This window comes from Salvelinus namaycush, chromosome 35 (genome assembly GCF_016432855.1).
Source record: "Salvelinus namaycush isolate Seneca chromosome 35, SaNama_1.0, whole genome shotgun sequence".
Lineage (NCBI taxonomy): Eukaryota > Metazoa > Chordata > Actinopteri > Salmoniformes > Salmonidae > Salvelinus > Salvelinus namaycush.
Window position 1 is genome coordinate 20,717,010 of NC_052341.1, and position 12,208 is coordinate 20,729,217.

At 41.2% G+C, this 12,208-nt stretch overlaps 2 protein-coding genes across 4 annotated transcripts; one reads left to right on the forward strand and one right to left on the reverse strand.

Moving 5' to 3' along the window:
• Positions 1-396: 396 nt before the first annotated feature.
• On the reverse strand, positions 397-5,089 carry LOC120029937 (mitochondrial import receptor subunit TOM22 homolog). Of its 2 annotated transcripts, none has more exons than XM_038975249.1 (4): positions 4,807-5,089; positions 3,394-3,514; positions 2,413-2,530; positions 397-1,394 (listed from the first exon to the last, which is right to left on the reverse strand). In XM_038975249.1, the coding sequence occupies exons 1-4, from the start codon at positions 4,886-4,888 to the stop codon at positions 1,320-1,322; spliced, it is 396 nt and encodes a 131-aa protein (XP_038831177.1). In that variant the 5' UTR covers positions 4,889-5,089; the 3' UTR covers positions 397-1,319. The 2 variants fall into 2 exon arrangements, with proteins under 2 accessions (XP_038831177.1, XP_038831176.1); XM_038975248.1 differs by having other exon boundaries at positions 3,394-3,512; positions 4,799-5,088.
• A 568-nt stretch (positions 5,090-5,657) lies between these two features.
• LOC120029504 (transcription factor MafK-like) lies at positions 5,658-11,105 on the forward strand. Of its 2 annotated transcripts, none has more exons than XM_038974755.1 (3): positions 5,658-5,866; positions 7,378-7,464; positions 7,566-11,105. In XM_038974755.1, the coding sequence occupies exons 2-3, from the start codon at positions 7,432-7,434 to the stop codon at positions 8,007-8,009; spliced, it is 477 nt and encodes a 158-aa protein (XP_038830683.1). In that variant the 5' UTR covers positions 5,658-5,866; positions 7,378-7,431; the 3' UTR covers positions 8,010-11,105. The 2 variants fall into 2 exon arrangements, with proteins under 2 accessions (XP_038830683.1, XP_038830684.1); XM_038974756.1 differs by lacking the exon at positions 5,658-5,866 and adding an exon at positions 6,579-6,692.
• Positions 11,106-12,208: the final 1,103 nt, after the last annotated feature.

The following is a 12,208-nucleotide window of genomic DNA, read 5'->3' on the forward strand; positions in this document are numbered from 1 at the left end:
ACTTGCCACCTGAGATTTCTTATTGTGGTGGCGGGAATGTTTGACGCTCGTGCTGAAAGTTGAGAACTGTCAATCATAAAAGTTACGCTCATGAGATGCTCTCTCATCAGCAACAATCAAGTGAAATGTCAAACTGTACACGCGAGATGCTCTCATGCTCTCCTCAGCAACAATCTTTGGTAGTGACTGATCTTAATGCACAAAAGCCACAGTCAATTTGTAGCATTTATCTGTAAGATACCTGTACTTTACTACAGTATAGAAATGTAATGTCTCTGATAGATTATTTACATGTAGGTGACTTTCCTTCTCTAACAAGTTAAACGTAAAGAGGAAATGCATTACATTTCCCTGCACCCATCTAGCATATATGATAATACAACTTTTTTTCTAATGTCCATTTCGTTGGTGTTTTTATTCCTGCCGTTAGGTTGAACACACAAGACAGAATTTGCTCGTTGCAAAGTTAAGAGAACATACATTCCAAAGTGACAATAGAAAAAAGTAACTGACATTCTCTCAGGCTTGACAGGACTATGTGTACATTGACATAATATCTTTAGAGTTATAGAGTATGCAGGGAAAGTGCTGTTTGAATCTTATCAAAATATACTTTTTGTGATGCATTTTTTTAATGGCTTTAATGCCCACAAATGAAACAATGTCTCAAGCGACACGTGACAGACACGTGACATACATACTCTTATCACCAATGCTTTTGCAAAACCAGCAGACACTATAGATCTCAATGACCAGCTGTGATTGTGAATATGACGGAGTTATGATGTCAGTCGTGTCTACCATGATTTTCCCAGATACAAGTGGAATGAACATGTTCCCAAACCAAAGGTTTAAACCACAGGTTACAACAGTTTCAAGGCCATATGTAGCTACAGACCAACATGAAAAGAAAAAAAAATATTCAGACCACACACAAACTATTGGTAACCTCTTATAACCACAATAATGTCCCAATTTCTTCAATTATCCACCTGATCCAAATCCCCTGGAACACATACATATTTATATCGCTATGTATAAAAAAAGAAATTAAGTAAAAACAGTGCTCAGAAGAATGTGCAGAAGTCTCTGCAGGATGTCGAGTAAGAGAGACAGCGAACGGGACATTCGTTATTGCAACACCCATGAAGTGACATCATCCTCCTCTAATCTCCTTAAATGGCCAATCCTGGATGTTGGAAGGAGCACATGTGCTGACCAGATGCAGCTTTGTATCCTCTTCTTTGTCTCTCTCTCTCCTTCCAAGCCTCCACTCTCCCTCATTGATTGAAGCGCTAAGGCTGTCGGAGGGACATCGATCACATTTTCACTGGAGCGGGAGGCATCAGCCCTGGCATCCCACCTGACATCCCTGCATTGGGGCCCAACAGGATCTACACAAGGAAGGGGCGTCACAAAAACATTTGTTCATTGACAACATGCAGATCCTAATGAAAGAGTGATTTGCCCAATTCCAAATCCAACCCTTTTCACATAGATCGAAAAGTATAGGATAGGTATACAGTGAGCACCAAAAGTATTGGGATAGTGACAATTTTGTTGATGTTTTGGTTCTGTACTCCAGCACTTCAGATTTGAAATTATACAATGACTATGAGGTTTAAGTGCATACTGTTATCTTTAATTTGAAGGTATTTACATCCATATTGGGTGAACTGTTTACAAATTACAGCACTTTTTGTACATAGCCCCCCCATTTTAGGGCACCAAATGTATTGGGACAAATTCACTTAAGTGCATTAAAGTAGTCAAAAGTTTAGTATTTGGTCCCAAATTCCTAGCCCGCAATGATTACATCAAGCTTGTGACCTTACAAACTTGTTGGATGCTTTTGCTGTTTGTTTTGGTTTTGTTTAAGATTATTTTGTGCCCAATAGAAATGAATGGTAAATAAAGTAGTGTCATTTGAGTCACTTTTATTGTAAGTAAGAATAGAATATGTTTCTAAACAATTCTACATTCATGTGGATGCTACCAGGATGACGAATAATCTTGAATGAATCGTGAATAATGATGAGTGAGAAAGTTAGAGGCATAAATATCATAACCCCCCCAAACATGCTAACCTCCCATTATTGTAATGGTGAGAGGTTAGCATGTTTTGGGGGTATGATACTAGTGCGTCTAACTTTCTCACTCATCATTATTATTCACGATTCACTCACTATCCATAATCACGGTGCTGTGTCACGGTCCCAATACTTTTGGAGCTCACTGTAGCTATATGATTATATCTACACCTTGCTGTCTGATATGCTAGACAATTTGTGTGTACTTTTGGCCATATTGCATTTGTTTCTTTAGACATAAACAAGAGCCAAGACCATAATAGTAGGGTCTAGGTTGTGTATTCGGAACTGAACATCGTCTATCAGTGGGATAGTACAGTACCTGTCTCTGCTGCTGTAGCTGCTGCTGCTCCAGCTGTAGTCTCTCAGTCTCAAACACCACCGGAAGGACCAGGATCATGAACGAGGTAGTGCCCACCCACAGGGCAGCACGGGAGAAACTAAGAAACACAGAGGCAAGAGGGGAGATGGAAAGGTGGGGGTAAAATAACAAACAGACATGGAGAGCGAACTGGAGTAGATAATAAACACAGAGATGGCCTAACTGATTGTCCTTGGCAAGATCAGGGGCAGGCAGGGAAAACAGTCCTTGGAATACAGAGGAGCTGTTCAGAACTGTGAATGCAATATAGTGCTCCATCCACACACAGCTCCGTCCTCATTGTCTGTGTGTATTGTGAAGATTAGCCCAATAATGGACTAAAGGAGCCTAACGTTACTCGTTATAGTCCAAGGACCTTACATTTTCTGTTTAGAGGCAAATGATCTAATCCACCTAAAAGTGAATCGATTTTCAATTGCTATCATATCACATCAAAATAATTTCACAAATGCAAAATATACATTTACTGTTTTAACAGTTGCAGCTGACAGTATTTCTCACGTTTGTGGCGTCCGTCTTCTGTTTGGAGATGCAAATAGCTCATTAGCACAGGTATTTGGACTCTGTCTTCCGTCTGTTTTCCGTAAACAAGTGCTGTAACATGGAAATTTGGCCATGTTGGACCCCTAACCCCATAAAGGTGTAGAAATTTCACCTTTTATTACTATTATTATTATTATTTCTTGCTGATATGAAAGATACTTTCCTTATGTTTACAAAACCATACCACAAGTGATGCGTGTTAACGTTTCGGGCAAGCGTCAGCGCTCTTTACAAAACTACCCCAGACACTATCGTCAATAGGCACTAAAGGTAGTTAGCGTCTATGAATGGGGTAGATGAAGATCTAAAACGAGAGGTCTACTCTAAGGCTGCTGATACATCCAGAGCAGCAACAGCAGTTTTTAGGAGAACATTTACCTGTACAGCTTCTTGGCCACAGTGACTGAGCCCGATGCGGTCACCTCAGCCGCAGAGCGCAGTGTATCAGGGAACATCTCAGTCAAGCCCCACAGCCTCTCCAGAATAGTCTCATCCAGCTGAGGGAAGGGAGACACAAGGAAGTTACTACAACACAGATAACATGGTTATTTTAGACCCAATAAAAGAATGGAGGTACACTAAATGACCAAAAGTATGAGGATACCTGCTCGTCGAACATCTCAATCCAAAATGATGGGCATTAATATGGAGTTGGTCCCCTCCTTTGCTGCTGTAACAACCTCCACTCTTCCGGGAAGGCTTTTCACTAGGTACACTAGTGTCATGGAAAATTTGTTACAACAGCTCATCCCAAATTCTGCCACCAAACTAGGTAGACAGCCACAAGAGCATTAGTGAGGTCGGGCAATGATGTTGGGCGATTAGGCCTGGCTCGCAGTCGCCGTTCCAATTCATCCCAAAGGTGTTCGATGGGGTTGAGGTCAGGGCTTTGTGCAGGCTAGTCAAGTTGTTCCACAACGATCTCAACAAACCATTTCTGTATGGACCTTGCTTTGCGCACCTGGGCATTGTCATGCTGAAACAGGAAAGGGCCTTCCCCAAACTGTTGCCACAAAGTTGGATGTACAGAATCGTCTAGAATGTCATTATAGGCTGTAGCGTTAACATTTCCCTTTGCTGGAACTAAGGGGCCCAGCCCAAACCATGGAAAACAGCCCCAGACCATTATTCCTCCAACCACCAAACTTTACAGTTGGCACTACGCATTCGGGCAGGTAGCGTTCTCCTAGGCATCTGCCAAACCCAGACTCGTCCGTCGGACTGCCAGATAATATAACGTGATTCATCTCTCCTGAGAATGTTTTTCCACTGCGTCCAATGGCGGCGAGCCATTGGATGAGGCTGAAATATCCGAATCCACTAATTTGAAGGGGTGTCCACATACTTTTGTATATATAGTGTATAGTAACATGAACTACATTAATTAAATATTTTAATGTCTCAAAAGTAACCAGTTCTGTTGGGGTACTAGTTAGTACTGTAAGCTACAGATTACTGAATGACACATGAGCGTTTTAGACAATTCCTACAAGGTACCCACACCATGGGACATCTGACTTTTTAAATGTAATTACATTTACAATACAGTCAATTACAGTACAGATATGTAAAACAGATATTATAGCTGTACATGTGACAGTTAGCTAGCTAGCTACCACGCTAACGTTAGCAAACTAGCTAGCAATTACTCGCATAACGAATGACCCTGAGTAGCTACAGCTAGCTAGCTAGTTAAATAGGCATACCACTCAAGTGAAACTGTACGTATGATCGTGCATGACAGTTACGGGGTGACATGTGTCAAGTTTCCATTCATCTTTACCTCTTCATCTTCATCTTCATCAATCTCGCCTTCTGGGGGACGGGTCTCGACTGGGCCCGCAGCCGGTGATAGCTCTTCGATTCCAGCCATGGAAAACTGTTCTTGCGCCGCTTACCAGCCGGTGTGTTTAGCTAATTTAAAATGTACCTCAATTGGTGGAAGGGCAAATCAGTATTTTAATGTTTTATCGTGGAATTATTGCGTTGGCCCCGGCTTGCATAAATGTTGGACCCAGGAGGTGAGCATTGGTCCTGCGACAATCTGAGGTCACTCGGTTAAAAGCTACATGTGCGTTGGATGACGGAAAAAATGGTTACTTGCCTGGCTAGCTAAATAAATTGCGCCCTCTGTTGTACGAGAGGTCTAATAGTGTGTTTCGGGATTGAACAAAAAACTGTAAAAAATAAAATCTGTTATGAAGATCCAGTTTATAGTATTTCTGTATTAGAAATGATGGTCTTTGGGCTAGTAATCCACTATAAGAAGAGCCTCAACATTTTTTATTTCCAAATGCAATCTATTCGTAAGGAGTAAGCCTTTCCCCTTTCTATAAGCATTATTGGAATTTCAGGTTGTTGCTTTTTATTTCACTTTTATAAACATGAAAGTAATTTTCACTAACATTCACTAAGTGAGCAAGCAGCAAATGCAGCTGACTATTCCTTTGGAATGTCATTCTTTCCTAATCTATTTTGCTTTTCCATGCAGTGCCTTTCTAAATCAATAAGGAAGGAAAGGAGAGGCAGGTCTTCATCATGGAAAAGTTTGGGACGCAGGGAATCCTTATTGTTTACATCCTTCCATCTCGTACGCTGGGGGCGGGCGGGATCCACCCTCATTCTTTAGAGTTTACGTCATTGTAACTGTGTTTTTTGTGAATGAAAGAATCCAACCCCACAGAACAGAGTAATTCCGGGAAAAGGCGAACTGACATTTTGTCGCTTGACTCGCTTCGACTGAACACAGTATTTGACGTTTCTCCGTGTTTTAAAAACATTTGTTTATACAATTGTGTTGACAACTGAAGGACTGGCAGCTGGTATTCTCCAACGACATAGCCAAGGACAAGTAAGTAGGCAGCTGTTTGCTTTTCTGGTTAGCCACCTAGCATTGGCTAATCCATGTTGCTGGCTAATAATGCTAGCTAGAGTACTAGCTAACGTTAGCATGTTGTTTAGTTAGCCTTGCGAAATGGTTACAATTTGGCAACAAAGACACGACCACATTCACTATTTACATATCTTAAATGCGTGTCAGGTATTATACTCGATATATGGTGTTCTGTTTAAAATTGTGTAGGTTCTCATAAAATTAACGTTTTAAACGTTGCTAAAAGAAATGGGTGGCCACCTGCGCACTTGCAATGGCGGTGTGTTTACTATCGCATCGAGTTAGCGTAGCATGGCGCACCTAGCTCGCCAGCTCCCTTCCGTATAAGGAAATGGGTGGATTGTTATTGAGAATTAAATGTTTACGTAGGCAGGCATCTTTAATTTCGTTAATAACGGAAGTCGGTTTATGAAACAACAATATATTTTGAACGGTAAATATAGCTTTGTGTTTCTGCTTCTCAGCTAGTTTTTAATGATGTATTGAAACGTCATTTGGTCGACATCTAACGTCAGCACTGTATTGTGTTACAACACTATTATTAGGTACAAAATACTGCTTTAAATTGAGAATTTGAGGAAACATGTATGTTAAATATTTAATGGAGTTTTTTTGACAAAATGCATGTAAGAGAGTGATTGTAGTCGCCCGTCAGACACTAGCGGTGGGCAGCTTATTGCTGAATCACTATGACTTTATGAAATGGTCATATCGGTTTACAACGGCGCCTCGTGGTAGGACAGTCGTTGAGTGTACAGTCACTTCCCACGCATTTCAGAAAACGGTAAGGTCGAGAATCCACCGAAAGCAAACTCATCAGTCTTTCTTTAGGTTTAGAACAATCATTATTATCAATCATTATTAGACTAGACAATGTAAGGTTGTGAATGATTATGACAACATGGTGAGGATAGCTTACATCAAAGACAAGAATAACTGATAAAGTAACAATCAAAACACGGATGTCATTTGTCCTGAATAGTTAAGATATTAGAATGTTAAAAAATATATAAATATCCTCAGAATGCTGAGTTTCACATGCAAGAGTACAACCAAGCCAGCCTCCAATGAACCTTGCTTTGAGCATTTGGAAAAGCACTATGTCCAATCCATTAGGTTATTACTGTATTATTACCAATTCATGTTTTGGAGAGGCCAGTTCTGATATGAGTGTTAGGAAGAAGTGGTTACTAGTGTTTGAGGGGAACACCTGCTTTGAGCAATGTGGGATGGGCACATGATAGGCCTAACTTCCCTCCACGATTCCAGCTGGGAGAAATCTTCTACTTTCAAAAATTGTGGCATGTTTTTTTCTTATTTATTTTTTTCCAAAAGAAAATCTTCAGTCCAAGATTGAATATCTTTATATCCTACTATACCAAGCAGTATATAGGGGAACATGTGAAATTAATATTTCTCAAGTGCTTCAACTTAATTGAATGGCCTTTCTCTCACTCCCTCTCTTGTAGATCGTCTGTAAATCTGTGTTTACTGGTGTCGGAGACAGAGGATAAAGCCAGACCATGACGTCAGAAAGAAGCAACAAAGCCCTGAAGGTAGAATTACAAAACATTTAAGTTTGGAGTTTATTCAATTTTAAAGTATATTTTACACATACTTTGCAAAGGAAATGGTCAAACTCTCAATCCCTCTCCAGGTGAAGCGGGAGTGTGGTGAGAATGTTCCGGTGTTGTCGGACAGCGAGCTCATGTCCTTGTCTGTACGGGAGCTCAACCTCCACCTACGGGGTCTATCCCGCGAGGAGGTCCAGAAGCTCAAGCAGCGCCGGCGCACCCTGAAGAACCGTGGCTACGCGGCCAGCTGCCGGGTGAAGCGCGTGTCCCAGCGCGAGGCCCTGGAGCAGCAGAAGAAGGAGCTCCAGAGGGAGGTGGAGAGGCTGGGTGTGGAGAACGCTGGGATGAGGAGAGAGCTGGAGGGCCTGGGGGCCAGGCTGGCTGCCCTGCAGAGGTTCGCCCGTGGGTTAGAGTCTGGAGGAGGTAACATCCTGGCTACGGCCCCACGCTTGAACACAGCCTCGGTCATTACCATAGTGAAGACCCCGCCACAGGCCCACGTCCAAAGAGAGCAGGGGGGCTCCTAGGAGGAACCGATCGGGCTGGGGAGGGACTCATGCACGCACATACTCTCATATAGACACACACACAGGCAGACACATGGAGAGCCCTGGAGGATTGGAGGAACACAGACAAATAGGCACTTATGAAACTCATGCGCTTAGGATGATACACATACACTCGCACACCAGGGTTTCCGTTAGGAAAATGTGACGCAGAGACCTTTAACCGGCAGTGTTTTAATTTACCGGACCCATATGTTTTGGGTGTGTAACCTGATTAGGGCGTCCACCCACGGTGCTCAGAATGACAGAAATCACATTTCGATTATGGTTATTCTTCTTAACGGGACATTGAACTCGAGGGTGCAACGATGTGAATACTTCTTACCGAATTCCGATGCGCAATTTGAAGATGTTAGAATAACTGTCCACATTTACTTTTCCTCAGCCAACAAGATGAGTAATGAACATAGCCTATGTCAATCTACTATCCCCCATAGTAGAAAAGTTGACCTATTCTATTGGTCAGCTTGTCATTCTGCGTGAGAAAGAAATAGCCTATTCCAAACAGACTAGGGCAGTTGTGGAATGATAGATCCCAAGTTCATACAACCAGTAGGCCTAGGCTACATCACAATTTTTAAAGCTATGAGGCTCATGCAACAGATCTGAAAGTTTAGCTTAAAATGATCATAAACAAATTTCTTCACATTATAAGCACAGAAATTCCACACAAGGCAGTAGGCTATGTGCGAATGTTCGTTCCATAATACCATTGTTAGGAAAAAATAGTTGTCAAAAGCACACCACACATGCGAGCGGTTTCATGAGACAGAGTTGAAAATATCCGTTAGAAATTTAGAAAGAGTGGACCTCTAAAGATGCAACAACTAGCATGGACTGCTTATATGACTAGGATTGTGCCTTTCGGCTACTGGACAATGAAAGAAGGTTGATCTGAAAACCAGTAGAACATGAGAAATAGGCTACTGGTTTCAATAGAATATGGAAGTCTTTAGAAAAGAATTGCCTGCATGTTTGGTTGGATTTTGGCTAGGCTACTTTGAAGCAAGGTAAGACATGCCTCAATGTGTAGTAAAATGTTCCTGTTTCAAACAATTAAGTATATGTTTTCAAAATACATACTGCCTCCTGCTCATTGCAAAGTGGTGTGTTGACACGCTGAAGCCTGCCTAGTTGCCTATGCACTTGAATGGGAAGTGCGCTTCAATTAACAGTTGATAAATAAAAATAGTAGCTCTTTTTAATCATGACCATCAAAACTGTTTTTAACACAAGATTGCATATAGAATTGTTGTGCAGTGATTGGGCTTATAGTAGCACGTTTCACTCCAGCAGCAACAAACAAGCTGTTTGATGAGCTGTAGCAGCAGCTCTTGCGCTACATCGACTGGTATTTCAATCAATAAATAGGCTAAAATGCATTTTCACAATGTGATTTTCCTTCTCCAGGACAATAGGCCGGCGGCAATTTTAGTTATCTGCCAAAAGCCGGCTATTACCGGCTAACGGAAACCCTGTCACAAACACACACACACACACACACACACACACACACAAGTAAGGTGTTCAATCAGTGACAAATACTCACTCTAAACCCAGCCAACACACATACAGACTCATACAGATGTGCAGTTGAGGAAACATGACTGCTGACGAGTCCGGCTGAGGCATGACAGGCGTGCAAAACAGGGACATAGACAACATCCCTCGACAAAGCCAGTCTTGCTGCTGGTGCTCTCTGATACTGCTACTCAACAGGCTGAGCCGGCTAGCGCTCTGCCTTCTAGCATGGCATCTAGCCCCGCTACACAATGTCTGGGTTAATCAGACTCTTCCGCAGCTTCTTCCAATGCAAGCTTTGCGTTTTAAACGGCATCACAATTGACATCTGTACATGTCTTGGAGTGTTGTTCATCTGTACTCTTGTGTGTCGATACTATTGTGCTTCACTGTGTTGCCGTTTGTAGTGGCTACATGGGTGTTTTTCAACTGCACAGTGCACATTTTGGTTTGTTATAAACGGCTTTGGTTGTAGTTGGTCATTGCTGGAAACAGTTGAAAAATCCACATCTCGTAGAATACTATGTCAATGCAAAAATCTATTGATACATTCCTTTATATTATTTTGTAATGTTTATACAAGAGACAAATGTTTGAGCGAACATTTATTCAGAGGTATTCTATTTTATTTGTATTTAAAGAATAGATATTACAAAAGCTAATGAGTGCTGTGGTGTAATGTATGTTTCAAATACCTGCGTATGACTAGTTTGGGGAAATTCTCACGTCTAATTGTTGTACTGAGTGTGTGACGATTATTTGTGTAATGTTTAACTGTCGTAATGAGCTGTTTAGATATGCTAAAAGCCGATGGTCATGTTGCTGTAAGATGATTTTAGTATGCGTGTACACCATATTTGTACTAATTTCATAGTGAGTCGAGTGGCTTGTTGTAGGGATATTATTTTTCTATCGAGTACCAAGGTGATGATACGTATTGTTATTTATGATACATTTTATTTCACGTTTGTTTTCTGAAATGGCTAGAGAGGGAAAGTAACACTGTAAGGAGAAAGAACGAAGGAAAAGAATGGTAAAGGAATAAAAGAATGAGGCTGAGATGAAAAAGAAAGGGATAACAGGATATGAAGGAAAGATGTGGTGGTAGAAGAAGGTTTGGGAGGTGAATGAGGAAGGAGAAGAGGACCGATATGAGGTGGTGCTTAATTCAATTGAAAACCTTGTAACATCCATGATTTATCAATAAACCCCTGCTGACTTATTAGACTGGGGTTGACTTAATGTTCGGAAAGTAATAGCAATATGATTTAAATTGTCAATAGTGACATTGTGTTGATTACTCCTGTAAGATATATTTAGCTATCTGCTCAATATCAATGTTGCATAGCATTTATCCTCAGTAATATCTAATGTCTCATCTAAGATTATTGTCAAATTGTGCTGGATGTTTTGTTATACCGCAAAACAAAAATGGTCTTTGTATTTATTACATGTATTTTTTCTATGGTGAAAATTAAGTACATTGTCTATTTTATATATTAATAATTGAAATAAATGTTGTATATATTGTACATAAAATGGTGTGATTTATCATTTATACTGTATACAGTGCATTCGGAAAGTATTCAGACCCCTTGATTTTTCATGTTACAGCCTTCTAAAATGGATTAAATATTTGTCTTCAATCTACACACAATACCCCATAATCAAAGCGCAAAAAGGTTTTAGATATTGTTTTAAAAAACAGAAATACCTTATTTACATAAGTATTCAGACCCTTTGCTATGAGGCTTGAAATTGAGCTCAGGTCATCCTGTTTCCATTGATCATCCTTGATGTTTCTGCAACTTGATTGGAGTCCACCTGTTGTAAATTCAATTGACTGGACATTTGGAAAGGCACACACCTGTATATATAAGGTCCCACAGTTGACAGTGCATGTCAGAGCAAAAACCAAGCCATGAGGTCGAAGGAATTGTCCGTAGAGCTCTGAGACAGGATTGTGTCGAGGCACAGATCTGGGGAAGGATACCAAAAACTTTCTGCAGCATTGAAGGTCCCCAAGAACACAGTGACCTCCATCATTCTTAAGTGGAAGAAGTTTGGAACCCCCAACTCATCCTAGAGCTGGCCACCCAGCCAAACTGAGCAATTGGGGGAGAAGGGCCTGAGAGAAGGGCCTGGTGGTCACTCTGACAGAACCCCAGAGTTCCTCTGTGGAGATGGGAGAACCTTCCAGAAAGACAACCATCTCTGCAACCACCAATCAGGCCTATATAGTAGAGTTGCCAGACAGAAGCCACTACTCAGTGAAAAGCACATGACAGCCTGCTTGGGGTTTGCCAAAAAGCATCTAAAGGACTCTGACCATGAGAAACAGGATTATCTGGTCTGATGAAACCAAGATTTAACTCTGGCCTGAATTCCAAGCATCATGTCTGGAGGAAACCTGGCACCATCACTTTCTTTAATTCACCTATATTTAACCAGGTAGGCCAGTTGAGAACAAGTTCTCATTTACAACTGTGACCTGGCCAAGATAAAGCAAAGCAGTGCTACACAAACCACACAGAGTTACACATGGAATAAACAAACATACAGTCAATAACACAATAGAAAAAGTCTATATACAGTGTGTGCAAATGGTGTATCACATTGGGTGAGGCGAGTTGCCGGAA

Coding starts and splice junctions, on each gene's coding strand:
- LOC120029504 (XM_038974755.1), top strand. CDS start 7,432: ATGACGTCAGAAAGAAGCAACAAAGCCCTGAAG. Junction 7,465..7,565: donor GAAGCAACAAAGCCCTGAAG/GTAGAATTACAA, acceptor ATCCCTCTCCAG/GTGAAGCGGGAGTGTGGTGA.
- LOC120029937 (XM_038975248.1), bottom strand. CDS start 4,888: ATGGCTGGAATCGAAGAGCTATCACCGGCTGCGGGCCCAGTCGAGACC. Junction 3,513..4,798: donor ATGAAGATGAAGATGAAGAG/GTAAAGATGAAT, acceptor CCCTTCCCTCAG/CTGGATGAGACTATTCTGGA. Junction 2,531..3,393: donor GTGGCCAAGAAGCTGTACAG/GTAAATGTTCTC, acceptor TGTGTTTCTTAG/TTTCTCCCGTGCTGCCCTGT.